Genomic DNA, 25,954 nt, shown 5'->3' with positions numbered 1-25,954 from the left:
TCTTTCAGCATTCAAAACACGCACGCTAACAACCAAAACAGACCGCAGTCAGGAGGTCCCCCTATCCGACTACAAGGGCAAGGTAGTCCTCATCGTCAACACTGCCTCCAAATGCGGCTTCACCCCGCAGTACGCCGGCCTCGAGTCCCTCTACAAGTCGATCCGCGAGAAGCACGGCGACGACTTCCAGGTCCTCGGCTTCCCCTGCAACCAGTTCGGCGCTCAGGAGCCCGGGTCGGACGAGGAGATCCAGCAGTTCTGCCAGCTCAACTACGGCGTCTCCTTCCCCATCATGCACAAGGTCGACGTCAACGGCGACGCCGCCCACCCGCTCTTCGAATGGCTCAAGGAGGAGAAGCCCGGCATCATGGGCCTCCGCCGCGTCAAGTGGAACTTTGAAAAGTTCCTCGTCGCCCGCGACGGCAAGGTCAAGGGCCGGTGGGCCAGTACCACGAAGCCGGAGAGCCTGGAGGGGGCTATCCTGGCCGAGCTTGCTGCCAAGGCTGCTTGAGTTGGGTTCGCACCGAGCGCGAGAGGCGCGAAGCTGTGAGTAGGGAAAGGAAAAAAGAAAAAAAAGAAAAAGGAAAGACAAAAAAGAAGAGAAAAAAAAGGAGAGAGAGGGTGGGGTGAGAGTGTGCGTGAGACAAAAGGGAAAGAGATTGGATTCGCAGTTGAAAGCAGAAATGGAAATTGGAAATAGGGAGACCGGGAGATGTTGGCACTGGTCAAAGCTACCTAGGCACGGTGTGGTCCATCGTCAAGGCGTTGAATTTCATGTCCCCCCTTACCCATGTTCTCTGATTTCTTCTCTCACGACGCTGGCGACGCTTGTCTGTCGAGAACAGTCATGCCCTCACCATATATATTCATACACCCTTAATCACTCTACCCACAATGATCTTCTTCACCTTACCCCGAGGCCACATCCTCCCTCAACCCCCAACTTCCAAGAGTCCTCAGATACGCGAGTACGTGCTTCTCTCCCACATCCAACACTGTCCTTCCCCATGCTGTCCCGCCCAGCACCGTAGTCTCGGTTCCATACAACCACCCGTCATGTGGCCCTTTGAGACGGTCACAAACCATGCCACACTGGATAGGCATGGGTAGCTACATTTTCCAGGTCATCCCCTGGTCCTCGTCGTCCAACGTCCAGACAACATTATACCATGGCGCGATAGCTGTCAACATGGGCCGCAGAAATGAGCAAGAGAACAGAAGGGGGTCTGTTTGGGGGGGTGTGAAAAACTAAAGCAACCGAACATCCACCCCGCGAGTATCAGGCCATAATTCTGGCAGATATAACCATGAACAGATACATAGCTTGATTGGTATAGTCGGGCCTCATGCAAGTCCAATGCGCAGACTAATGGGCACTGAAGCTTGACAAGAGTCGAATGAGAGGTGTCGAGCAGCCCGGCAACAGTACCACCGACACCCATGGTTCGCTTCATTCCTACCCTTGATTGTGGTTGGGCCAAGTCGACAAGGAATGGAGGCAACATGTCATTCTCTTCGTAATTGAAAACACCTAGTAGTCTACACCAAAACAAATGTCTTCCCTCGTCCCCCTTCTCGTCCTGTTCCCTCGCTAATTACCTGTTTCCCGCCGGCTCATCTCATCGTCTCCCGGTTATACCTGTATATACAGAACAACGACAAACAGCTTCCCCTTTCGGGCCCCTCGATATTGGATTACCAACCCGCGTTCGCGTCTGAACTGGCGGCACAACGAGGGGGATAAGACCAAGTATCTGTTATCGAGCGTCGTTTTCTATGATGTAACAAGTTTTGCATGATAACGTCGTGGCAAGCGCTGGCCAGCGCTGCGGGCGGCCTTGCAGAAACGCATCGCAACATCTGCAACGCCCCAGGAACAGCAAAGCATCCTCCCACTTCCCATCGGGAAAGGATCCAGATGCGTCGCCCAGCCTCCCCCACTCCCCCCCCCCCCCCCCCCCCCCCCCCCTCTCCTCTCTGCCTCTCCCATCTTCCCTCTCTTCTCTTCCTTTCTCACCCCTCCCCCCCTCCCCCCGTTCCCCCTTATTCCTTATTTTCTTAATCCATCTCATATCGTTCGCTTCTCTGCCACCCCCGCATGGAAACACCCGTCCATGGCTTCGAACGACCTTCCATGCGTCTTCTGAGGAGAACTTGGCATGCCGACAAGCGTAGCAGCAAAAAAGTCGCAAGACACGCATGCAGTAGCGACGTAACTACGAAGCAATAGTCCCGGACTTCTAGAACATTGCGAACGAACAACGGTGCATGGTGGCTTGCTTGACTTGCGCTCACCTTGGAATCGCTGATCGGCAAGTAACGGCGTTTGTCAATCCTTCTGACCCCTTTCCCACATTTCCGCCGTCCGTTTCCGCCCCTCCTCCCCCTTTTTCCCATTTTCTCTCCAACGGGTTTACGGTTCACAATGTCACGGTCGTTCTACCCCTCGGTATAAACGAGAAAACAAATAAAATAAAATAAAAACCTTGAAATATATGAACACTTGGACGCCCCCAGATCAGATATCCCGGCGTCATCTTGCCAAGTCGAGGAGCTTGCAGACAACGAATCACATGAAGGGCTTTCGTGAACTGTCCCCATCGCCTCAACCATAAAAGGTCTAATTCTACACGTAGAGTCGCAGTGTTCTCCATGACAAGACAGGCCTTCCTTGGTTAGTCTTCCTTCACTTGGAGCTCGGGTGCCGCCGACCAGCTGATATTCATCCATGGTATACATTACGATACGGCCAGTCAGGAGTGCGAGTCTAACGCTGCACCGCCATGCAATGCGACCTTGCCCTTCGTCTACTGACGCACCGTGGGACAAGGGGCAGATGGCTGGTGCGCATCAGTTGAGGGTTGTCTCGGGGGGGGGAGGGGGGGAGGCTTCGAGAAGGTCGAGAGAAGGTCGGAGGCGAGACGAGATTGCGTTTTTTTGCTTCCGGCGCTAGCACTGCGCATACAACGTACATAGCATAGGCGACAAGGCCGAGGTGATGAATGGTTCACGAATGCATAACCCAAGGACCCCGGCGTCGTGGCAATTCGGGTAGGGTCGGTTTGTCTAGTTTTGTTTTGTTCCCTGTTTAATTGCCTTACTTCGCACGGTCTTTTTGGACTTTGGATATTCACAAATGCAATTCAGACCGCCGCCTGTGATAACTACCTTATTTGCAACCCCTCCGCCTGGAAGCTCACAGCGTCAGCGGCGTAGCGTAGCTCGGAACCATCCGATTGCACGCATCTCTCGTATCCCACCAGTGCCAGCACCTCCTCCCCAACCGATGTAAATCACATAGAGATCTATCTTCCCTGTCCCTCCTCGAAAAGGAGTGTGCCCGAGGGGCATGATAACCGCCACGGGGATACAATGTCTCAAATATGATCTGTGCACGCGACCCTTGTTCAAGGCCCCCCCCCCCGCTGAGGGCATCGATGTTGCGTTGCGGCCATCCTCCCAAAATGGGTCCGAGGTGCTGACATGTGATTATCTGGCAGGGGGAGAGCGTAGCGCTCCGTAAGGTCCTCCAGAGACCAATTTTGCCGTACCACAGCTGTGATTCTACGAATAATTACTTCATAACCGAAAATGGTAGCAGCAGCAATCCCCGGACGAAAGTTGACCGTTACTTATTCGAGACTCCGGAGCGACGATTCATATCAACACCATCACCAGCCAGGCCCGAAGGCACGCGTAACCAACAAAGTTAAACGTCCGAAACCAAAGTGTCGGTAGGCGTAGCTTGAGAAAGCCCTGCGCGATCATACCCCAGATGGGGGCCCCCCCGACACCCATCAAGTCCACGAATCGAGAAACGTAGACGCACATCGTACAGCCATCGACGTAGTCTACCCCAGGTTTTTGCTTTTTTTTTTTTTTTTGCTTTTTGCTTTTCGCGCCTGAGCATGTCAGATAGAAACCTGGACAGCCCAAGCCTAAACGTCCTGACGGGATCGACGGTTTTGCGGAGAATCCTGGGTAAGAAAAGGTTGGCATTATCTAATTTACAGGGTCTTCTTAGTCATTGGTGTCGTCGTGGGGATCCGGAATCGTAGCCTGCTTCGGACGACCGGCGAAGCGGATCGAGGCGAAGCGGATCACGAACGGGGTCAACAAGATCCGTTGGCCGGCCGTATTGCGGGGAAACTATCGCCTTGCCTAGTCCAGCCGTTCCACCGCCCATTGGGTGTGTTCGTCATACTGAAGAAGTCTACCAGGATGAACAAGGCCGATGTGTCGCAGTATAACGGTGAAGTCTTGAAGGGGATTGTTCACCGATAAAGAAAAGAAAGGGGAGAGACGGACCGCTCGTTTCATGGCCGGTTCCAGGCGGCTTTTCCTTTGCCGACTTGTCTGTCCTATCTAAAGAGCCCGCAAAGCCAAGAAATCCACCCCTCTTAACAGATCCAGGGATTCCTAGTCGTCCGCGGCTGCCATTGGGAGTCGCCCTCATTGCTTAGTCACATAAGGTACAAAACCACCATCATCGTAAACTCGGACTCGGTCTTGATAAGCATCGTTCATGTGGCGTCTCTCATGTCATTCGTTCGTTTGTTCCTTCGTTCGCGGGAGAGTCCGGCCAGCCCCGGGATGAGAAGGCTATCCGCTGTCCCTGACCTGTGCACGGTCCACCGAGTCTCCCACGGCAAATACTCCGTACCTTCGGATACAAACCCCTGTGAGGAGTACTTTGCACTTGCACTTGCACTTGCAGAGAAGAGAAGAGAAGACTGCAACGTTGCAATACCATCAGTAGCGGCCAATCATGCTTGCTGGAGAGCCACAAGTATCGAACGAATCCCAATCGAGTACAATGGCAAGGTGGAGAAGGAAGAACTTCTGGAACCCCAGCAACCTGCAACTCAACGTGGGTACTTCTGTGTGATGCGAAAGTCCAGTTGGCAGCTCATTTGTTGGCCCTTTTTCTCCGGTGGGAGGTTGATGGACGAACCCCTCCGGTCAAGCAAGTGCGTTGTCCCAGCGACATTGTACGATTTCGCAAAAAGGTGATTGCGGCAAAACTAGTTCTCTCTGCCGTAGGAATGTTCCCTTTCTTCCATAAGACCTGAAAGATGCATAGAAATGGAGTGCGCTGCTCACTGGCGTAGCGGTAACCAACCGCCTGAGGAAGAAACAGGGCGGCAGCCTCTGTGCTCTGACACGGCGGCGTCCGTCAAGTGGACTTTGGTCGCCGGTACGCACTGGCCACTTCTACTCTTTCTACTTCTGATACTTCTGTCATGTCATGCATGCTTAGTCGAGGCTTGGGCTGACCGCGGGCCTTGTTTGTTTGGTGGGGGTACATTGCCGTTTACGGCTCTACCCCCGACGAAGCGGGAGACACTAAGAGGCTGGGTTGACAAATTTCCGAAGAAGGGTTGTGCCGGCGCCTTGGCCATCCATTAAAGTGTCAGGACTGGTCGGCGACCAGGCTTATTTCGGGTCGGGCGCTTTGTGGCGTCCTCGGAGAGCCACAAATACTCCGTGCTCTGTACATAAGCATTCATGCAACGTAAGGTACCTATGTACTACGAAGTGCCGCCCACTGTCCACTGTGCACTGATCCCTCCTTTATCTACCCGTCTAAGCAGAACCCCGATATGCCCGTAATCAGGTAGCTCGCTGCTTAAAGCAATACGAGTACCGCATCTCCTGGAGGATGGCTCCAAAAGTCGACGATCTTCATCCAAGACGCCATTCGGTAGTATCGTTGACGAAGGTGTGAGAGAATCAACGACACACACACTCACTCACTCACTCCCATAGGTACAGACACACATGTGGGATCTCCGTATAATGCGCAGCTGTTTGTACCCAAGTCCAGCTACGCGCTGTATGTGTACTCCGTAGATGAATGGAGGGTGCGAGGGAGAGGCACATCCCGCATATTGATCGATCGCCCGATCTAGGAAGGATTGGAGGTCCCAAATGACTTGCAGCGTCTCGGAGAACTGCATCACCAGCATGATGGTAGCCAATGAGCGTGACCTGTTGACGGTCATATTGAAACTGCCCTTCCACTATAATGCAACGTAAATGGCTCCGTCGTTGATATGAAAGCTGAAGGGGCTGCGCCGATGATTAATTAAGCTAGGAGGAGAACCCCCCGACAGAGAGCACCTGATAAGGGGGCTTGAAGCGGCCGGGGGTTCAGAAATATCTTCCTCGTTGTTCGTCGCTTGCTGTTGTATTCGTGGCATACATGCCTACGTACATGCACTCTGTACTCCGTACCGAGTAGGACACCTTGGGTTGCATGGCGGTCAGAGGTGCTCTCGTGAGGGGTTCCTGTCTCTCCCGATCCCGCCTACCCCTGATCCTTGCTCTGCCTATCAGGACACTGTCCTGTGGGAGGCCAGAGTTCCATCCGGCTGACGGAGGGCTTCCATACAGGCTTCTTTGATCATTCTAGCGTCCCAGGACGCATGCTTGGGTGTTCTGGACACTTGGGTAGGTGTTCGGACTCCCCAAGACGTGATGTCGCTTGAATCTGCTTAGTATTAGGTGTGAGCGGGACAACCGCACTGGTATATGCCTCTCTTCAAATCTCAGGAGTGACCGATTGGGTTTGAGAAAGACGGCACGGAACGAGTACTTCAAGTTCACTGATGATAGGACCGGGTCATGGGGTTGGAGCGCTCATTGTTGCCCAATTCCTTATCGGTTGTTGTTTTGCCCTTCGTGCCCCGCCGAAGCGATGTGGTTTGGGGATGACGAAACAGAGGGGCGAGGAGAGGGGCACCGGCTACTTCGTACGAAGTAATACCGGGTAGGTATTCGCTACCGTAAATTGGACAGGCGCAATACGCGAGTGGCTCACAATCAATTGGCGGAGCATCGTCCCCGCCGTACGAAAGTGACTTGATTAGCCGTTCAACCTTTGCCAGTCGCTGGTCATGCTAGCACGATACCCACGATACCTAAATTCTCGGCGACCCGAGCCCTCATTGGCATGCTACTGCTGCAGTAAGCAGAAAAAAAAGAAAAAAAAGAGGAGTAAGCAGGCAGAGGAATTGCGCTGTCTTTTTGCCCTCGATGCTAGGCAGCGTCATGATGTGGGTTCGTTTGGGCGTCAAATCGAAACCGAGTTCGCTCGAGATTCAGAACGATTGGCTGTACGAATGACGTCTCACCCCGCGAGACGCGAGAGTTGAACGCCTAACCATGATTGTCGAAGAAACGACGATCATCAGCCTTGCATCGCCATCCTACACCGAATTGTCGAGCATAAGGGAACAATGGCGGCAGGGTCCGACACGGAGTCCAGCGATGCCTCGGGGAAAAGAGGCTGACGCCAACGAAGAAAAAGAAAGCGTTTCGACGAAAGGTCCTGCATGTGACAGAGATCGACGCTCTTTTTTGTGGACAAGTGCGTCTGTGGCGCACGGGATGGGACGAGTACTTGCGTGCATCCTAATTCATTTGATCGCAAAACCGTGGTATCTCGGGAAATCACAGAATCCGTTGACCGTCCTGTGGTTGGTCCGCCGAGCAGCTCACCCCTGATGCGAAGCAGCGTCAGGCATCTTCCCACAATGGCATTGTCAAAAGAAATGACGGTGAGGTCTGCTACGTGTTGAGAGGTCAGTAGTGAAGGAATTCGCTCCGAGTGGGAAACTGCATCATACCAGACCCACGATTCGGCCGTCCCTCAAACATGCAATTGAGGCGGCTACAAAACAGTTAGGAGAGGACGGTACACAATGTACGGTCTGTGGGCTTCGGTGTCGGTTAAGGTATGCCGTGCGCGATGTGAGGTGCGTTGTAAGCCTGTCGCGCTAATAAGGGTCTCGGGGTAGCCGGGAGCGTTGCACCTAGGAGATAACGCCACCTATGGAAATGTTGTCGAATGCTGCATAGAAGCTTCCTTCAGTGGCTCCTGGCCGGGGTCAGTGGCTATGGTACAGCGTGATAAGATCCTGTGGGCACTTAAAAACACGTACATAACGGAGAAGCGTGGGGCCCTCTGGGAAAGGAGAAGGAAACGCCCACCACTGCAATATCTTGTCTAAAGCGACATGAGCGGTTATAGCACAGTCCATCCATGCTATGTGAATGCCCGCACGAACGAGGTCTGGCCGCCTAACAGGCTTGCGACAACAGGCGGTGGGGTCCTCGACGGACTACAGGCCCGAGGAGACTGGGGTGGGGTTTTTTGACGTTTGGAGGCAGCACGGACTGTTCGTGGGCACCGGCAAGCCAAGGATGAAGCAAGAGCCACAAGTCCACGGCATGAAATAATCCTCGAAGCCACGGGAGACAGTGGCTGCTCTGCGTTCTGCACCGAAAGGCCACGGAGAAGGCGTGCAGGCTCTCATGCGATCGCAACCGACAAACGAGGTAGAGTAAAAAATGGTGTTTTCCTGGATTGTCTTTCATGCCTTGGATCAGGGGATAGTTCTCCTCCCTCCGCCAAACCTGGGGAAAAAATACTCCGTACTTTGTTGCTGTATGTAGCCAAGTACTGGCGGCCTGTGCGCTAGGCGATTTTTTGAAGATCCAGGGTGAGAACGCTGGATCGTCATTGCCCTGTCGGGCTTGATAATCGTTGCCAATTATGACAGCCCCTTGCACCGGTTGGCGCTTTCTGTTTGGTCGAGCAGGCGAGAGCGACGTTCTCAGGTGGGCGGTACATGGTACGAGGTGGCAGGAATGATTAAAACGGTCATGAGCTAGCTAAAGGTACCTTAGTAAGGTAAGGTAAGGTATGTTGTAATGTGATGGATGGTTGGTGGAAGTTTAGAGGCCGAGTTTTTCAACATCAGATAATAATTGAACCGGGGTTGCTGAACAGACCTAGGGCCAAGGTACCTACGCCGGGTGAGTAAGGTGAAGGTGGGGTGTAGGAGAGGAGAGGGCAAGGACGGTCCTTCCTACTTCAACACAAATATCTGCTGCAACTCTGGTCAATTGCATAAGGTAAGGTAGGTAGCTACGGAGGAGGGCCTTAGAAACTTGGCTTACCTAATGGAGGTATCTTTTGAAAGCTACCTCGTATAAACGCATAGATCCGTGATGGCGGCACACGAAACAAAAGTACTTTACAGTAGGTATGTATTGTTAAGGTAAAATAGTTCCCCCGGTACGTCTACATATCCTTGTAACAGGGGACTGAAATCTCAATACGGGTATTTCAATTTCTCGCGTGTGTGGTACGTACTTTTGGCTCTTTCGTCTTCCATCCCCAAACCCATCTCCCCCACCCACATTCACCATCCAAACCCCAGCGCGAGACTCGAACCGCACACACAGGTAATAAGCGCTACGATACACTATTAGCGAGACCTCCGCAACGAGCAAGACGAACAATTACCTACCTTACCTACTCTCTACACGTACCTTCAAACACTCGACGACTTCGCACCTTGTCATTGCGTTTGCGGTGCTCCCGTACACCACCCGCCCTCATTTCGGGTTTCTCCTATGCTATGCCGGCATCTTTGCGTGTCGGCGTATCAGAGATGGGATGGGAGGTGCGACCGGTAGGACCGGGTGACAGAGAAGAAGCTCATGCCTGCCGCTCGCCAACCAGGTGGCGCAAGCGGCAGATGTCTGCCTCCCGCTTTCTCCTTCCCACCACTTCAGCAGTCTCCCTCCCACACTCCCACACTTCCACACTTCCCACACACACTCCCACCCGTGCTTTCCATCTCTCCCCCCTTTTTTCCCTTCCCAGGTCTCGCCTCGCCTCTCTTCTCTGCCCCCACTCATTTACACTCCCCTTTGCCGATTCTTCTATTGTTTTCCACTTGGATATTTCGTACATGTAGAGTCTGGTGATTTCATCCTCGTTATCCATTCCATCATCACCATTTCATCAGACAGACGGACCTTGACGTTGTTTCATCTCAAACCATGGCAGAATTAATTTGGCTTTACATACAGTGTCTTCCGCAACCGGATATACCGTGAGACGCGGAGGACCCAAAATCTACCGAACGACCGGGGTTATAAGTGTGGGTACACAACGTCTGTGTGGTGAGAAGGGGCAGAACAGTGCCTATCAGGAGTGGAATGGTCCATTACGCGTTCTAAGTCCGAACCGAGACGAAGTCGATTCCAAGGCCGAAGGGGCTCGGGAGAGAAACGACACCGGGTAGAACCCCTGACCCTGTCACATCAAGCATCAACAAGGAGCCATCGACTACCTAAGCTAAGGAATCGCGACGAACATACATAGCGGCAAGGTACAGGGTACTACTCTTAGGTACATGCATGTCTGTGGAACATGCACTCGGCCTCCCCCCTTGGCATAGCAGGGGGCCCTTGCTATGCTTGTCCTCTGTCCGACCCGACCTCTTCCTGTTGTCGACGCTGCCGCCTGCATCTGGCCGCTGGGGCGACCAATATCGATTCCCATCAGGTGTCGGTGCTAGTGCTGGGTGCTGGGTGCTTGTTGCTTGTTGCTTGTTCCTGGTTGCTGGTGCTGATCGAAGCTGGAATCTGAATTCTTCGCTGCGCTGTTCTGCTGCCATTGCTGATGTCCAATTCGGCGGCACTGGCCATGGTCGTTGTTCTTGATTCCTCCCGCTGACACTTTTATCTTTACCTAGATAAAACGAACCGGGAGCGGGGAGCAAAAAGAAGAAGAAGAAGCAACGCAACCAAAAGACCAACCGCAAGTGCCGGGAACCCAAAAGGCCATCGGAAAACGTTCACTTCCATCTTCCACACCACCCCCCCCCCCCACCTCCTAAAGGCACATTTACATTTCCCTTGGACGAATGGGAATAAGCATTGCTTCTTTGCCGGACGACTACGTTATTCGTCCGCTACGGATACAGCGTACTTTTCCCCTTAGGAGGTAACTCCATACAATAATATCGCCCGCGATGTACCTGTTCTTGGCAACTGGGTTGCCACTCCCATCCTCTCGAGTTCCCGTTCTTATCCCCAAGACGCCCCCGGTACTCCAGTCCAGCGACACCCTTCAACCATATCGTCACAGAGCTACGACACACACGAGCTTGTCTGCCCTGCCTTACCTACACTACCTACAACGTACCCTACCCATATTTCCTCAGCGTCCTATCCCCCTCAACGCCGCTCCTCCAACTCACCAACTCCCACTTCCCACCACTCTCCACCCCCCTGAACCCCTGTCCCTCTGTTCCGCATTGCCCCCCGCCGAGGCCTAGGCTACTTACAAGGTACAATGTGCCAACCCTGCTCGTTGCTATCCATGCGTTCCTATCTGTTGACTTGCTTCCCATGCTCCTCATGTAGCCTGCATTGGCCTCTCCCTCATCGAACCCCTCGTCCATGCAAGTAAGCCTTGTCCCTGGCGGAAGGACTAAAGAATCACAGCTTCCCCAGAGCCTTGTCCCCATTGTCTACTCTTCTTAAGACGTGCTTCCCTTATCCCACGCCTCTGCCCATAATTCCCATTACCCTTTTTGCTACCCTCGTCCTAATTTACGAGACACTCAAACCCAGTATCCTTCTTACTGACTGACCTCTTCCGTCTTCTCTCTTCTCTCTCACGGCCCCGTGTCTCATAGCTTATTATTGTCTGGCTGTTGTTAGACTGGACGCTCTTGTTGAACTGTCGTGTCACATATGTCCCATCTGCCACCTCGACAGTCTGTCACCCACCTCTCAATATGACAATCGCCACGATGCAGCTACCAACTCATCCACCACCTCCTCCTGCTGCGGCTGCTGCTACTGCTGCTGTTGCTCCCCCTGCTAAGGAAGCTGTCCGCAAGCGCAGGAGACGCACTGCTGCTGGTGGCGCCACCGACGACTGCTTCACATGTGCCAAGAGGACTGTCAAGTGTGATCGACGACGGCCCTACTGCTCGCCATGTCTCGAGATCGGCAACGAGTGCTCCGGATATAAGACGCAACTTACTTGGGGTGTCGGCGTTGCCAGTCGAGGCAAGTTGAGGGGGCTGTCTCTCCCGATAGCCAAAGCACCCCCCGTGGCCAGCGTCTCGAAGAAGTCACCTAGTGCAAGGGCGCGAGCGAGCTCGACCGCGACTAGCAGTGCCTGGAGTGACACGGACGAGACGTGTAGGACAACCATGCCTGACGATGTCGACCTATCGCCGCAGCATATGAGCTCAAACCCCACCACCCCCTACCCTCATGCCTACGACGTCCTAGCCATGAGCCATCCCGAGCCCACGCGGCCTCTATCTGATGCTAGTCACTGGAACGGCCTGCCCTATTCGAACAGTGTCCCTACCGAAGGCCCGAGCTACCGCAAACTCGGCGCCCACTTGGGCCCTATCGCCATCCCCGACTCCCTCTCGTCCTCGGTTAGCGAGGTCGACTACCTATCGCCCGTGAGCCACTCGTATCCGCGCGATGACATCCCATTTCTCCACAGCCCCAACGTCATGTACGACAACTTCAGCGGCCACGGTTCCCCCATCGCTCAGAGCCCCGGTTCTACCATTCTTATGGATCAGAGGGCGCCCACTTCGTGTCCGAGCCTGGTCTACGCAGGTTCGGACCAGAGCTCCAGCCTGCACTCGCACATGGACAACTTCGAGACCCAACTGAGCCAAAGACTCATGGCGGAATGTGACAGCCTGAGTGAGACAGAACCGCAATCCTCTTTTCAGCCCGTAAATTTCTTCGCGCGCGCGCTAACACCAATGCCCTGGCATCACAGGCGTCCCTGAGATGGATGCATATAGCACCAGCTGCAACTCCAACGGTCCAGTATGGCCGTCACCGCCTCCGGAAGACATGTCACCGCCTCCCTCTGATCCGACTCCAGCACGATGGCCTACGGTTTTTGAGCCACAGCCTATCCGTGTGAGCCAGGAGCTCATCTCCAAGATGCCCTTCTTCATGGACTATTACAAGCACACCATGTGCCAATCCATGGTCCTCATCGACGGTCCCAACAACCCGTACCGAGACCACATTCTGCAGCTCGCGGCGAGCAGCCAGAGCCTCCAGCACGCCATTTGCGCGCTTTCGGCCTGCAACCTGCGGATGAAGCGGCGGCTCAGCCTGGGTCAGGGCACGCGGGAGCTTTCCGAGAAGCTCATGGCGGAGAAGTCGGCAGCCGACGGCATGACTGACCCCACACAATCCCCGTCCCAGTCCCAACCCGAAGACCAGTCCCTCTCGGAGGAATATCAGCACCGGAACCTCGCGGTGCACCTCCTCAACCAGCAACTCAACGATCCGGCCAAGTCCAGCCACGATTCGGTGTTGGCTACCATCCTCCTCCTCTGCCACTACCGCATGGTGGAGTCGGGCATTGCTAAATTCCACACACAGTTCGCCGGTGTGAAGAAGATCCTGGCCATGAGGCGGCGGTCGCAGCAGTCCATGGGACCGACGCGTGACTCGGCCTGGATGGAGGCCATCTTCACCTACTTCGACGCCATCTCGGCCAGCATCAACGACCGCGAGGCACAGCTCAACACGAATTTTTACGGCGTCATGCCGGACGCGCCCTTGCTCCCACCGGGCGCCGAAAACCTCGTAGGCTGCGACATCGAGCTGTTCAAGACGATCAGCAAGCTGGGCAGGCTCCATCTGCTCTCCCAACATCGGCCGGTGCAGAACCTTGTCACCAACGGCTCGACACTTCCCCGCAACGTCCCATCCCGATCGCAGTCTCCTTTGAACCCTCCGTTGGGTCACGCTCACAAGGGGAGCATCGGGCACCTGCACCAGCACCAACACCAGCACCAACACCAACACCAGCACCAGCACCAACAACACCCACTGAACGAGTTGTACAACATGCCGGGCCACCACCGGTTCGACGGAAACGGATTCGGGTCGACATTGGACGACGAGGAACTCCTCTCGTCGGCGGTTTGTTCGTCGACGTCATACGACGAACAGCGCAGCAACTTCTGGCACGAGTGGAAGGACGCCCGGCTGGCGCTGCAGAGCTGGGAGTTCGACACGGCGCGCCTGCAGGCCTCGTTGCCCGGGTTGGCGACGCCGGCGCAGCTGCGCGACCTGGGCTCGCTGTCTGAGGCGTTCCGGTACGCGGCCCTGTTGTACACGGAACGGCTGGCCTCGCCCAACGTGCCGTCGAGCCACAGCATCTTCCAGAACCTGGTGTCGCAGGTGGTGTACTACGCGACGAGCCTCGAGCCCGGCAGCGTGGCGGAGAAGTTCCTCCTGTGGCCGCTGTTCGTGGCGGGCAGCGAATGCGTCAACGAGCTGCAGCAGAACATTGTGCGGAGCAAGTGCCAGGACATCATGACGAGGTCCGGGTACATGAACAACCTGGCGGCGCTCGACGTGCTGGAGAGGCTCTGGGCCGGGGACTGGAGCGAGCATCACGAGCCTCGGAGCCCCGGGGTGGCGAAGATGGAGGCTATGCGACGAGGGCCGTTCAATTGGACTCGGTGTATCGGCGGGCCTGGTGTTGAGGTGGAGTGGATCATGTTCTGAAGTGGCAACACAAAAACAGAGAAAGGGTTGTGGATTCAAGTTTTCTCGCACATGTCGGCATGGCGTTGGAGGGGTTTGTTTGGGATTCTTGGAATACATCATCGAGTCGCAGGTTCTGCGAGGGCGGGCGGTCATTGCATTTGGGGTGCAGCATACGAAGAGGGGAAGGCCAAGGCGAAAAACAAAAAAAACATCAAGAAATCAAAAGAAAAGGACAATAAAAACAGGGAACAACGCAAAGCCGCCCCAGTTGGAACGAGCTTGGTGATAGGGAGCAAAAACAAGACGAGCTTGTGGGCATCATCACCCGCATAATCACAAGGTTTATTCTTCGCTGACTTTTGAGCCATGGGAAACGTTGGACTACCATTGACGATATACGGAGAGTCACGGCTGCGGCATGTAATAACATGATGAGATGTATCTGTTGGAAGGGTGCAAGGGGAGTTGACAACCATACCAATATACTATTAGGTAGTCATGGAGCAAAGCGAGAGAGAAGGAAACGTCGAATCATGAAGTATATGAGCAAATACGATGGCAATGGCAAATATTCCGATGTCTCTTTGATTCCAATGGGCAAACATTTCCGGTATATTTTGATGTCATGATGCTGTCTCTTGATGGGTGTTCGGGTGTCTGTCGCAACCACGCGAGGTCTGACGGGCCTAGTCGCGAGGCACGAGACTAATTCGACAGTATATAGTATTGGAAAGACGGCCTAGGCCTTCAGCCGCGGCAGGCCAGATAACGGAGAAACTCCAAAGCATCCGCCATATATGAGACGCTAGCAGGTCCCGCTCATGGCGTCGGAGGACGGATACAGATGATGCAAGCGCGCTTTCATAGCAGCCGTAGCCTAAACTATGTGGGGGGGGCGGGGGGGATGCGGGAAAGACCCAGGGGTGAGGCGGTTGGCGATAGCGATGGAAGCGGGTTGCGTGGGATCAGGGAAGGAATCACAGAACGGAAGAGATGGTGCGTTGCCAAGACGCCGCGTGGGATCATGCACGATCAGAATCAGACAGAGTACATATGTTATGTTGTTGGCTGGCCGAAATCATGAGTTGTTATGTGGCGTGGACTGTAGGCTGTAGATGCGGCAGAAGAAACAGGTTGTTCAGGGGGGCCACATGTGGGATTCTGAACGATTAGATTGTATGTATGGATAAGGTAGCGAGGTACATACACCCGTACGGACGGAGGAGCCAGATAAAAACAAGGGACGAATGAATGCATGCATGCATGCATACATGCATGAATGAGATTGAGATGAGACGGGTCTGGGGTTTGATACAACAGAACGTTAGTGAGGCTTCTAGTGACCGTCCCACCTCGCCCATGATAAGGGTCCAAGGGGTTAGGTACTGGGTCCCCGACGGATATCCATACTATGTTCAGTTCACCCCTCCGTTTCCCGGTTGCTTATCATTCAGGGCATACATCTTAGGCACAGGTATCGCCTCTGGCTACTGATAATATATCCCTGAAGTGTATCACGCATCTCCGGGACCACGAATCTGCCGAGTAGACATGACCACAATGCCTTCCGGAGTATATTACCCAGTGTTCTCAGGAGGACAGTGGTCCCCTGACAAGGTGTCGATGACGTGACCGGACAATCTGATCGCGCACATGGTAGGGAGCTCCATGGTAGGTAGTGTTTCTGCCACACATGGTCGCCGGGCAGAGACACATATGCAGGTACGCATGAACAACAAACATGGGTGCGCGTCGCGTCGCATCGCATCGCGTCCCACATGTGGCCCGAGGGGTCTCGCCAGACGCTGTATACTCCGTATGTCGGTCTCGGAAGAAAATGAAGAAGAAAAGAGGAAAATTGTTCCTCTGCGTCGTACTCGGGGGGTCTAGAAAGCTTGCTCGGTTCATCGTCTTCGGTTGTCGTCGTCCGTTGTTGTCTTGACCCCTGGTGTCTACTTCTCCTCGGATGCTCTCGCCCATTTCCGACGACTGTTGCTTGCCGCCCCCGATTCCAATTTTCGTCGTTCTCTCATCGGCCCAACTTGGTCCACTCGCTCGTCTTCGGTAAGAAAAGGAGGCATTGCACCTAACGGCTGCTATACGAGTCCCTCCTGAAAAGAGGTATCTCCTCGACCAGTCTACTCCCTTGATCAGTTAGTTGGTCGAGTGGCTCGATGCGTATTAGCGGCAAGCACGGATATCCTGATACCAGACCCGAAACCATCTCGGAATTGTCGTTGTCCAATGCTTCTCCGTAATCTCCGACGTGGCCGAGTTGCGCATTATCACCTCGAAATATTCCATGTGATCGGACATCGCCCCACGTGTCAACCGTCCACGTTCGTGCGCCGTTTCATTCGGCCCCCAAAACGCCGGATGGACGCCCCTCCTCCTGTCCTTGCCCTTGTGCAAACCGACTCCGCGGCGCCAACACTTCCTTGAGGCCAGTCGGTGGTTTCTCCGTAGTGGACAAGCGCCCGAAGTGATGCCCATCGTCCTTCCGAAAGTCGTTCTTTCTCGTGCAGCCGGCACATCTATCGGTTGTACTGTGGCACTGCGTTGATTTTGTGGCGCCACGACCGGAACATGACAAAGCACCGGTTCCAATAACGTAGCTCCCGTCCACGGTCCGCAACTTCCGACGGCTCCGGCTCCGGCTCCGGCTCCGGCTCCATTCGGCCCCCATCGTCGTTGGAACACACTACCCACATCGGCATCGTTCTCTCTCTTCCCACTGGTACCCGAACTCTTCCGAGTTGAGAGTCAGCTTGTCCAGACGTCCAAAGGAAGAATCCATTCATCATCGATTTCTTCGGGATCTGTTGATGCAAAGGCACCTAGTCCATTCCTTGCCGTTGAGAATCGTCCATTAACTTGCTGCATCGTCGCACCCCCCGGGCTCGGGGATTTTGCAGACTCCGTTCTGTCTGCCAGGGGAGAAACGCCGATACAGCACTGTCGACCTGGGCCATCCGAAACAGCTGAACGAACTACTGGCGTCAGTATGGCAAACGGCATAGGCCGTAGAGATGCCAAATCTAGATCCCAGCCGAGAACGCCACTTATCGCCTGGGATAGCTGGTGGAATGATGAACGAGGAAGTGTTTTCCCGCGTCGAACTGAGTATTTCGCCCGAGCCGTTCAGTAACTGAGGCGAGTCTTGGTGACACGGAGTAGAGGCCGAGAAGGAAAATAGCAAAGGAAGATCGTGTCGGCGAGAGACGAGCTCCATGAATCCGGTCGGTACCTGCTCAGTGAGTCATTATGACGAGGAGGGAATATCTGACACGAGCGGATAGTCGGCTGTGTATGGATCAGGCAAGATGCAAAAAGAGAATGGACGTTGGGCCGGGCCGTTGACCTATGACGTGAATGCCGAATGACCCGACATCCTGCCTGCAAACCGCCTTTCCATCCCAGTCGACAAGGGCGACAGGACAGTGGCATCGCTGGTCTGGGCACAGCTTGTCGGCTCAAACATTTGGTCCGACCTCATCGTGGGTTTCCTGGGGGAACGCTCTGGGTCTCTTCATTTGACTCGTCCATCTCGGTAACAGTGGAGTGGATCAATAGAGGCCGAGTTCAGCGTCACTGCGGCCGAGAAGACCCAGCGAAGAGATATTCGGTTTAGGAGAGTCGTCCGGAAAGTAGCAGGGCGGAAGAACAGGCGTCCACACTGACAGACTACATTGATCGATGGTGACAGGCGAGCAGAAGCCAGCTGGGAAAAGGGAAAGTTAAGAAGACTATATATTGAGGGGGAGAGGCCGGGGCTTAGGAGGGCAGTTTGTTACAGGACATGGGGGGAGGCCGATATAGGAGGTAAGCTCGCGTGAACCCTGATGGCAAGGGCTGCACTGGCTTCCGTGTTGGGGCAAGCGTGCACAAGTCCCCTGCGGTACCTAAAGTCTATAGGTGTACGAAGTACCTTAGGGCCCCGTTCGCGAAAGCTCACAAGATGGGAGCTTTTTTAGGAGGCTTTTGTGAAAGTTACAAACAGAGCCAAGGCGCTATCTTGACGCTAGTCCGTGCCCTCGATGTATCTTTTTATGCAGAAATGAGGGAGGCATATCGGGGAAATATTAAGCCGATCCGTGATGCCGGGTCAAGTCTTTCGTATGCAAAAGACACTACTTTTTTGCTGGTGGAAAGCATCGTGGTGACTACCACGTACATCGATATAGCGGCCCTGGGTTCTATTAGTATAGAGGATATCATAGAAGGGTCACTTTATAACATATTGATATATCGCCCTCGTCGTTAGGAATAGCTTCAACGTTGGGAATAGCTTCAACGTCAGCCTCGTCAGCCACGGCGCGGCTAACTGCGGAGCCTATCTTGTGAGTTTTTTACGTTGTTACCACCTTTTGGATACTAACAAGAGATTACGTGTAAATCCTCCCATCTTGTGAGTTTTCCTCCTATCGTGGCCCCCTGCTTAGCGTGGTACCTGGATAACAGGGGGATGACAGAGGGATGCATAAAAAATGCAGTTACACTGAAAATATCATACAAAAGGGGTCCTTATGCCATCGGTGGGTCATGAGTTGTGCATTTTTCCGCCACGATGGGAGGATTTCCCACGTTGTGAGCTTTCGCGAACGGGGCCTAGACGAAGACACTTGCGTAGGTAGGTACCTAGGTAGGTACGGAGTAATTACTTTATACAAATAAAGGAACAAAGGTGGTCGGCGTTATTGATTACCCCATCCTTCAACCGCCCCACCGATCTCGGCCTAAGCTGCAATTTCCCCCACTCCTCCCCCGTGTTCGGCCCCGACGCGAGCGTTGACTTATTGCCTTATGTAATGAATTTCGTTGGACTCGGGCCCAGGGAGAAGAGTACGAGCATTCACGTCACGTACTGTCCGACACTGTTCGACACCTCATATCATCTTCTCATCTTCTCCGGGCCCGTAACAAAGCCCAAAAGACGAGGGGTGTCTCGCCTTTGGACGACGTACACTTGGCTCGCAATGGTCTCTGGAAACAACAGCCCAGACTGGCCAGATGAGGAGCAGCCGCCGCCGCCTCTCATCACTCCCACCGCCCACAAGGACGTCAATGCCACATCTAACCCCGAAACGGCGCCTCTGCTCAATGACCGAACAGACACCGAACTGTCCGGCGAAGCCAATGGCCACAATGGTTACGGAACGACAGCCCATTCTTCTGACTGGGATGACGCCGAGGCCGACGCCGAGGCCGACGAAGACGAAACAACCGTCATCACCGCCTCCGTCCCCCCGGGCCGCCTCGCCCTGATCCTCGGCGCCGCCTACCTAGGCGTCTTCCTCGGCGCCATCGACTCGACCATCATCGCCACCCTCTCCGCCCCCATCTCCTCCGAGTTCAAGTCCCTCAGCCTGCTCTCCTGGCTCGCCACCGCCTACCTCATTTCCAACGCCGCCTGCCAGCCCCTCTCGGGCCGCCTCACCGACATCTTCGGCCGCGGCCCGGGCCTGATCCTCAGCAACCTGCTTTTCGCGGCGGGAAACCTCATCTGCGGCCTGGCGCGCAACCAGTCCGTCATGATCCTGGGCCGCGTCGTCGCCGGCATCGGCGGCGGGGGTCTCATGTCCATCGCCACCTTCCTGGCCTCCGACCTCGTCCCCCTCCGGCGCCGGGGCGTCATCCAGGGCGTCGGCAACATCGCCTACGGTTCCGGCGCCATGCTCGGCGGCGTCTTCGGCGGCTTCATCAACGACAACTCCCCGTGGGGCTGGCGCCTCGCCTTCCTCGTCCAGGTGCCCCCCGTTCTCGTCTCCGCCGTGATCGTCGCCCTCCTCGTCCGCGTGCCCCCGAAGGCCTCGCAGAAATCCTACCTCGCCCGTATCGATTTCGTCGGCGCCTTCCTCACCATCGCCTTCCTCGTGCTCCTCCTCCTCGGCCTCAACACCGGCGGCAACTCCGTCCCGTGGTCCCACCCGTTACCTCTCACCGCCATCCCGCTCTCCGTCGTCGCCTTGGTCGCTTTCCTCGTGTGGGAGTCTCGCGCGCGCCTCCCCATCATCCCCGTGCGCCTGCTGGCCCACCGCACCGTCTTCGCCGCCTGTCTCGCCAGCTTCCTCGGCACCATGGTCATCATGATGAGTCTCTTCTACCTGCCCGTCTACCTCCAGGTCATCGGCCTCTCCACCACCGACGCCGGCTTGCGCCTTCTCCCCGCGCCGCTCGGCGTCTCCATCTGCTCCGTGAGTTCCGGTTACATCATGAAGCGCACAGGTCGCTACCTCGTCCTGGGCATCGCCTCGGGGTTGCTGCTCGTCGCCGCCTCCGTCATCCTCACCACCTTCACCGCCGACACGCCCACTTGGGTCGTCGGTGTCGCCTTCTTCATGACCGGTGGCAGCTACGGCGCCATGCTGACCGTGACCTTGCTGGCCTGCATCGCTGCCGTGGATCACTCCCACCAGGCCGTCATCACGTCTGCTACTTGTAAGTTCGTCCTTCGTATCCCCTCACTCTCGTTACACACCCTCACGGGAAGTTTTCACAAAGTTAACCCAAACCACGATTCTCCCCGTTTTTCTAGACCTCGCTCGCAGCTGTGGCGGAACCATCGGCGTGACCGTCGGTTCGACCGTGTACCAGAATCTCCTCAAGACGAACCTCTGGGCCCGCTTCAAGGACTACCCCGACGCTGCGGAGAGGATCAGCCGCATCCGCGACGATCTGGACGAGCTGAAGCACCTGCCGGAAGCCTGGAAGGAAGGCGTCATGGAATCCTTCATCGAAGCGTTCCGCGGCGTCTGGCTCACCATTCTCGGCGTCTCCCTCTTGACCCTCGTCAGTCTTTCGTTCATGAAGCAGCACACCCTTCACAGTACCCTGGAAAGAAGATAACCAGTGTCGGCTACCCCGTCGGCGGGATGGCTTCGGTAAATAAAATGGGCAAATTTTACACCTGGCATACGAGCATATTTTGCGAGCATTTGGCGGCTGCATCTGACGGCAGTTTGCCGACAAGTTACCTATACTACTGATTATATGTAGATGTATTATTCTTCATCGCTGTCTCTTCATCCCCTTACGACCATAAGACTCATGTGTCGCGTCTACTCTGCTATTCAGTACTTGATAGACACCCACAACCACGCATACACAAACAGCAAAGCCATCACTCCCGGGGGAGTCCCTCGGGCTAGCCAGGCTTTTACAACGCCTACATTTGATCGGGGTTTGTCGGGCAGAATCTCACAGTATTCTATTTTTAAGTTGATTCGTCATATTCATCTCATAGAATAAAGTCGTCTTTTAGGAACGTTCTCCGGCTTCGCTTGGTCTTTCGCATCAGGTCAACCGGGTCTAATGGTGGAAGGTAAAAGATGCCTCGCTATCCTCGGAAGGCATAACAAAGCAAAGAACTCTCTCTCTCTCTCTCTCTCTCTGTCTCCGTGTCTTCCTATGAACCTCCTTCTCATACATATGCGAGAGTGTTGTCCTCGAGGATCTTCCCATTGACCCCCAAGGCGGCCTCGTTTCCGACCACCGAAGGGCCCCTGACAACGATCTACGACAAAGACAGTGTTAGCTCCCACCGCAATCAAAAGTTTTTTTCATTTTTTTTCTTCTAAAAAACACCAGCACGCATGGTAAAGCAAAGAAACTCACCTCTCCTTGATACTGCTCATCGGTGGACTTCAGGTCTGGCGTGTCGCGGAGAATGACCTCGGTACTCGTGACAGGGGCGCCGAAATGCGAGTAAGACCCAGTCTCCGGCTGTAGCCTGTAGTCGTAGTACCCCGTCTGCGCAACGGCGCCGGCGACCTCGGCTGCCGTGAGGGCGTAAACGACGCGAGCGCCCAGGCAGACCCGGAGGTCGGACAACACCTGCGACGACAGGGCGGGGGACCCGGCGCGCGCCCGCTCGGCGGTGTAGACGAGCCGGAGCTTCTTCGGGGAGGTCCCCACGGCGGGGTGGTAGCCCGAAGTCGCCGACGAAGTAGGCATGACGCCGTTCTCCACGAGGCTCCGGGTGCGGAGCCAGTGCGACAGCTTGGCCGGTACCGAGGACAGCTTGCGGGACGACTCCTGGTGGACGTTGAGGAGGGTCTCGGGCGAGGCGACGACGACGGTGGGGGCGACGCCCTGGGTGGCCAGGATCAGGTCGGCCGACTTGCCGGCGACGGAGGTGAGGGCGAGCGAGGCGTTCGAGTACAGCGCGGTCAGGGTCAGGGCGAGGGTGTAGACGTTCGTGAGAGAGTCGGCGGGGAGGAACAGGTCCGAGGGCCCGAGACGCTGCGCCGCGGGTACGGCGGCGAGCTGGGCGGCGACGGCGGAGACCAGGTTGTTTTGGGAGAAGCGGACCATCTCGTCGACGGAGCCGGGCTTGCCTTGCCAGAAGATGATGATGTCTTGCGCCTCTTGCTGACCGGCTGCCGGGGGGAGTTCGGTACCGGCGGCGACGGGGGCCTCTTGGACGATGTCCTGCCATGTGGCGACGTTGACGCTGCCGCCCATGCCCTGGGGCACCTCGTTCCAGTCCATGTGACGGTTGCCCTCGTCCGCAACCCAGACCAGTTGACGAAGGGCGGGGTACGACTCGACGACAACGTTGAAGGGGAAGGCGCCAGGAGCGGTGACAACCGTATCGGCGGCAGAGCGGCGTAGCATGGACACAAGTTCATCTTCCTTGACACCGAAGGGGATGAGGATGGGGATGAGGTTCGGGTAAAAGCAGCAGGCGAAGAGAGTTGCGAGGAGCTCGATGGAGTTGGGCAGATAGATGGCGACCCGGATTCCGCCTTGATCGTGAAGGTATCGGCCGAGCAGGTTGATTTGGCGCGTGATGTCGTCTAGATTTGTCAGGAGAAGAAGAAAAAAGAAGCAGAAGAAAAGGAAGGAACCAACCAAGAGAATGGGCCTCAATCTTCGGCCCATGAGCCGTCAGCAAACGTCCCTTGGTCCCCGAAGGCTTCCCGGCTTCCTCAGGCGTCCCAGCAACAGCCCTGCGCCATATATCCCGTAGATCTCCGTCGCGGCCCCATGACCACTTGGAGGCACCGGTATCCTTAATGTTGAGCCCGCTGTTCAAGGCCATGCCATGGGGAACGCCATGGGCACGATAGACCGGAGACTCGCCCTCCTGTCGGACGGGAGAGGACTGGGCTTGACGGGCCAGCAGCAGAGGGTGCACATCGGGCTCCTTATGAGTAACGAGGCGGTAAGAGATGACGAGGACGAGGAGGGTGACGAGGGCTGTCGAGTAGGCGTTCCATTGCGCAAAGAACTCCGACAGGCCTTGGTCGAGGCCAAGCATCAGGTTGTCGAAGACACCCATGGCAGGAAAAAAGAAAGAAGAAAAAGAAAAAGAAAAAAGGAATTGCAAGCAGAGGAGGTTCAGCTCAGCTCTGCTGTCGATTTCGTTTGGGGATGGAAAGGGTTGGAACGAGGTTGAACGGCACGCAATTCTTTGGGTTGGGGGGGGGGGTTGGGGAGGGATGGAGAAGAGCGCCCGTGATACATACAGTAAGAGCGGGAGGGACAGATGGGGCTGAGTGGAATCCGATACGTAAAGTATTAAGTAGCTGCGTGGCTTAAGCACGTCAATGGTGGGGCTGGTTTTGGGCCGCTGTGGCTAGGTAGTGTCCTTGTCGTACAATAAGGTACACAGTACATATAGCTACTGCACAGTCAGCAGATGACAGATAAATGGGCTTAAGTCCACAGTGCGCAATATTAGTTACTGCGTCCCTAAGGTGGAACCCCTGCAGATTTGTGGGGTCTTCTCCGTTGTCCGCCGAAACCGTTCATCCTGGTCAGTCTCCCAATTGTTTTCGCGACGCATCTCGTCTCCATTCCAACCATCAACAAAAAACCACCATCATCGGCGCATCGGAGAAACCTCGTCGCCAACAAGCCCGGCTGGGCTAGAAGAGAGAATACTAACATTCAACAGGTTTAACTACGACTGCAAGAAAGTCAGTATTTGTTTGGTTCTTTCGGTCGTTATGCTTGCTTTCTTTCCTTGCCGGCGGGTCTGTTTCTTTGCTCACCTATCCGTTTCTCCTCGCCAGACCCCGTGGACCAACTCCCTCTATCCTCGATATCCCAACTGACCCGCCCGGCTGCCACAAAGCATCATGCCAACCACCCCCATCGCCAGCAGGGTGGCTACCCAAACACCCTTGAAGTCTACGCCCAAGAACACACCCCCAGTGACCGACAGCCCCGGAACGTGGCGTCACCCTCGACTCGACGAGATCGCCAGGCGACGCAACGCAACGACTTTTTCCGATAAGAACGTTCGCAGGATATTCTGGAGTGTCCTAGCCATTGTCGGTATATGGGCTGTGCAGGTCGGCCTACGGTACTTCATCGGTCCTGAGCTGTACGTAACCACGGCCCGACTTCCGAATGCTTTGCCATGGAGGGGTGTGCCCCAAAGAAAAAAAAACATCGGGTTGCTAACGGACCAGTACAGTATCAAAGGTCCAACACGCACCTACCTCGGCTGGGCCCGCCTCGCGCTACAGTCGATACCGCTCGTCAACATCGGCTTCGCCGTGCTGCCCCTGCTGCGACCCAACGACAACCTCGACGACATCCCGCTCACCGCGGCCCAGCGAAAGCTGCTGGGCCTGCCGGCTGGCTCCAAGCCTTCCACGCCGAACGCCACCTACAGCACCCCGCCTCGGTACTCGAGGACCCCGTCTCTGGCCGGGTCGGTGGCCAGCAACCGGAGCTACACCAGCTCCCCGTTGTCGGGACGAGGAAGCCCGATCAAGTCCGGCGGATCCCCCTTTTCGCCTGCGAACAACAGCCCGTCCAAGTTCGCCAACAGCATCGCCAACCGGCGATCCTCCTTCGGCTCTCCTACCCCTTTTGCGGCGAGTACGGCATCGAGCCTCTTCCCGGATACGACGCCTAGTCCTTTGGCGGGGAAGCGTACCAGCGTTGGTCTTAACAACAAGTGGCTCTACGAAAGAGGAAGGCGGTCCTCGGGTGGGACGTGGCTTCAGTGAGCTTGGCCTATGAAGTAAGCGGGTGTCGAGCATGGGAATGGGGATGGCAAATACGAAAGGAAAGACCAGAGGCCGGAACGGAACTATTATATATCTTTGGCCCTCCCACGATAAAATCTAGATATGAAACCCAAGACTGGGGTGATTTCTGTCTAGTAGATGCCGCCCGGGCCAGTTTAAGGGGGAAGCGGCATCAGCCTTCGCATAAAGCGGTTAATGAGTTGAGTTCAGCATGGGACATCTTTAAAGAAGCTACGATGTCTGCTCTACTGTGGGAATGAACCAATCCAATAGACACTGCACTTGAAGACTTTCGACGTCTTTTTTTATTTATTCTTTTTTTCCCCCTTCTTTTCCTGCTTTCCTCCATGTAATACGTCTTAGTAGGGAATACGAAGGAAGGAGAGAGCTGCTGCGCTGTATTCGTTCAGGGAACAATACTCCGTCGATACGTACAACGTACCACGTACCACGTATTACGTGGGGCCTTATCGGACCTGGCTCCACGATAAGAATTGGTCTTCCATTCCTTAAACCCTAATTGGCTCCGATTCCGCTACATGTGGGTACCTCTGGATGCACCTAAATGCGACGGTCCCAGTATCGAGAATCCGGGTCCCCCC

At 55.3% G+C, this 25,954-nt stretch overlaps 9 protein-coding genes across 9 annotated transcripts in view; 5 read left to right on the top strand and 4 right to left on the bottom strand.

Annotated features, from left to right (window-relative positions):
* SODALDRAFT_323676 (glutathione peroxidase) overlaps positions 1 to 511 on the top strand; it is a gene marked incomplete at both ends in the record, with an annotated part of 602 nt that extends 91 nt beyond the window's left edge. Inside the window, one exon of the mRNA XM_028609821.1 lies at positions 42 to 511. Coding sequence (XP_028467069.1) covers positions 42 to 511 — 470 coding nt within the window. The remainder of the gene's footprint in view (positions 1 to 41) is intronic.
* Positions 512 to 3,081: 2,570 nt separating this feature from the next.
* SODALDRAFT_332702 (hypothetical protein) lies at positions 3,082 to 3,331 on the top strand. The gene has a single exon (XM_028611784.1). It carries the CDS (start codon positions 3,137 to 3,139, stop codon positions 3,290 to 3,292), a length of 156 nt encoding a protein of 51 aa, XP_028467068.1. The 5' UTR covers positions 3,082 to 3,136; the 3' UTR covers positions 3,293 to 3,331.
* Positions 3,332 to 3,537: 206 nt separating this feature from the next.
* On the bottom strand, positions 3,538 to 3,848 carry SODALDRAFT_332701 (hypothetical protein). Its single transcript, XM_028611783.1, has one exon. It carries the CDS (start codon positions 3,829 to 3,831, stop codon positions 3,658 to 3,660), a length of 174 nt encoding a protein of 57 aa, XP_028467067.1. The 5' UTR covers positions 3,832 to 3,848; the 3' UTR covers positions 3,538 to 3,657.
* A 7,851-nt stretch (positions 3,849 to 11,699) lies between these two features.
* On the top strand, positions 11,700 to 14,382 carry SODALDRAFT_256687 (hypothetical protein; the record flags this gene model as incomplete). Its single annotated transcript, XM_028607441.1, has 2 exons — positions 11,700 to 12,546; positions 12,626 to 14,382. Coding segments are annotated over 2 exons (2,604 nt in total), but the record flags the coding sequence as incomplete, so codon positions are not given.
* A 1,524-nt stretch (positions 14,383 to 15,906) lies between these two features.
* Positions 15,907 to 16,910, bottom strand: SODALDRAFT_155742 (hypothetical protein). Its single transcript, XM_028606898.1, has 2 exons — positions 16,574 to 16,910; positions 15,907 to 16,509 (listed from the first exon to the last, which is right to left on the bottom strand). The coding sequence occupies exons 1-2, from the start codon at positions 16,586 to 16,588 to the stop codon at positions 15,955 to 15,957; spliced, it is 570 nt and encodes a 189-aa protein (XP_028467065.1). The 5' UTR covers positions 16,589 to 16,910; the 3' UTR covers positions 15,907 to 15,954.
* SODALDRAFT_378359 (hypothetical protein) lies at positions 16,718 to 18,078 on the bottom strand (the record flags this gene model as incomplete). Its single annotated transcript, XM_028614978.1, has 5 exons — positions 17,769 to 18,078; positions 17,652 to 17,725; positions 17,239 to 17,523; positions 17,143 to 17,183; positions 16,718 to 17,065 (listed from the first exon to the last, which is right to left on the bottom strand). Exons 1-5 carry the CDS (start codon positions 17,858 to 17,860, stop codon positions 16,718 to 16,720), a joined length of 840 nt encoding a protein of 279 aa, XP_028467064.1. The 5' UTR covers positions 17,861 to 18,078.
* Positions 18,079 to 19,340: 1,262 nt separating this feature from the next.
* Positions 19,341 to 21,210, top strand: SODALDRAFT_323674 (major facilitator superfamily transporter; the record flags this gene model as incomplete). The annotated part of the gene is made up of 2 exons (XM_028609820.1): positions 19,341 to 20,802; positions 20,900 to 21,210. 2 exons carry the CDS (start codon positions 19,341 to 19,343, stop codon positions 21,208 to 21,210), a joined length of 1,773 nt encoding a protein of 590 aa, XP_028467063.1.
* Positions 21,211 to 21,376: 166 nt separating this feature from the next.
* On the bottom strand, positions 21,377 to 23,784 carry SODALDRAFT_310623 (hypothetical protein). Its single transcript, XM_028609143.1, has 3 exons — positions 23,218 to 23,784; positions 21,979 to 23,162; positions 21,377 to 21,877 (listed from the first exon to the last, which is right to left on the bottom strand). Exons 1-3 carry the CDS (start codon positions 23,645 to 23,647, stop codon positions 21,785 to 21,787), a joined length of 1,707 nt encoding a protein of 568 aa, XP_028467062.1. The 5' UTR covers positions 23,648 to 23,784; the 3' UTR covers positions 21,377 to 21,784.
* A 418-nt stretch (positions 23,785 to 24,202) lies between these two features.
* Positions 24,203 to 25,692, top strand: SODALDRAFT_332693 (nuclear pore complex component). The gene is made up of 2 exons (XM_028611782.1): positions 24,203 to 24,697; positions 24,791 to 25,692. Exons 1-2 carry the CDS (start codon positions 24,450 to 24,452, stop codon positions 25,329 to 25,331), a joined length of 789 nt encoding a protein of 262 aa, XP_028467061.1. The 5' UTR covers positions 24,203 to 24,449; the 3' UTR covers positions 25,332 to 25,692.
* Positions 25,693 to 25,954: the final 262 nt, after the last annotated feature.

Source organism: Sodiomyces alkalinus (assembly GCF_003711515.1).
Source record: "Sodiomyces alkalinus F11 unplaced genomic scaffold SODALscaffold_4, whole genome shotgun sequence".
NCBI classification, from domain to species: domain Eukaryota; kingdom Fungi; phylum Ascomycota; class Sordariomycetes; order Glomerellales; family Plectosphaerellaceae; genus Sodiomyces; species Sodiomyces alkalinus.
The sequence above is the reverse complement of the archived record's forward strand: the minus strand, read 5'-3'. Positions and strand labels throughout refer to the sequence as shown.

What these genes read in the sequence shown, in the direction of transcription:
- SODALDRAFT_310623 (XM_028609143.1), bottom strand. Translation starts at nt 23,647, where the DNA reads ATGGGTGTCTTCGACAACCTGATGCTTGGCCTCGACCAAGGCCTGTCG. An exon ending in GATTGAGGCCCATTCTCTTG is followed by an intron (nt 23,163 to 23,217) that starts GTTGGTTCCTTC and finishes TGACAAATCTAG; the next exon opens with ACGACATCACGCGCCAAATC. An exon ending in ATGAGCAGTATCAAGGAGAG is followed by an intron (nt 21,878 to 21,978) that starts GTGAGTTTCTTT and finishes TCTTTGTCGTAG; the next exon opens with ATCGTTGTCAGGGGCCCTTC.
- SODALDRAFT_332702 (XM_028611784.1), top strand. Translation starts at nt 3,137, where the DNA reads ATGCAATTCAGACCGCCGCCTGTGATAACTACCTTATTTGCAACCCCT.
- SODALDRAFT_332693 (XM_028611782.1), top strand. Translation starts at nt 24,450, where the DNA reads ATGCCAACCACCCCCATCGCCAGCAGGGTGGCTACCCAAACACCCTTG. An exon ending in TACTTCATCGGTCCTGAGCT is followed by an intron (nt 24,698 to 24,790) that starts GTACGTAACCAC and finishes GGACCAGTACAG; the next exon opens with TATCAAAGGTCCAACACGCA.
- SODALDRAFT_332701 (XM_028611783.1), bottom strand. Translation starts at nt 3,831, where the DNA reads ATGTGCGTCTACGTTTCTCGATTCGTGGACTTGATGGGTGTCGGGGGG.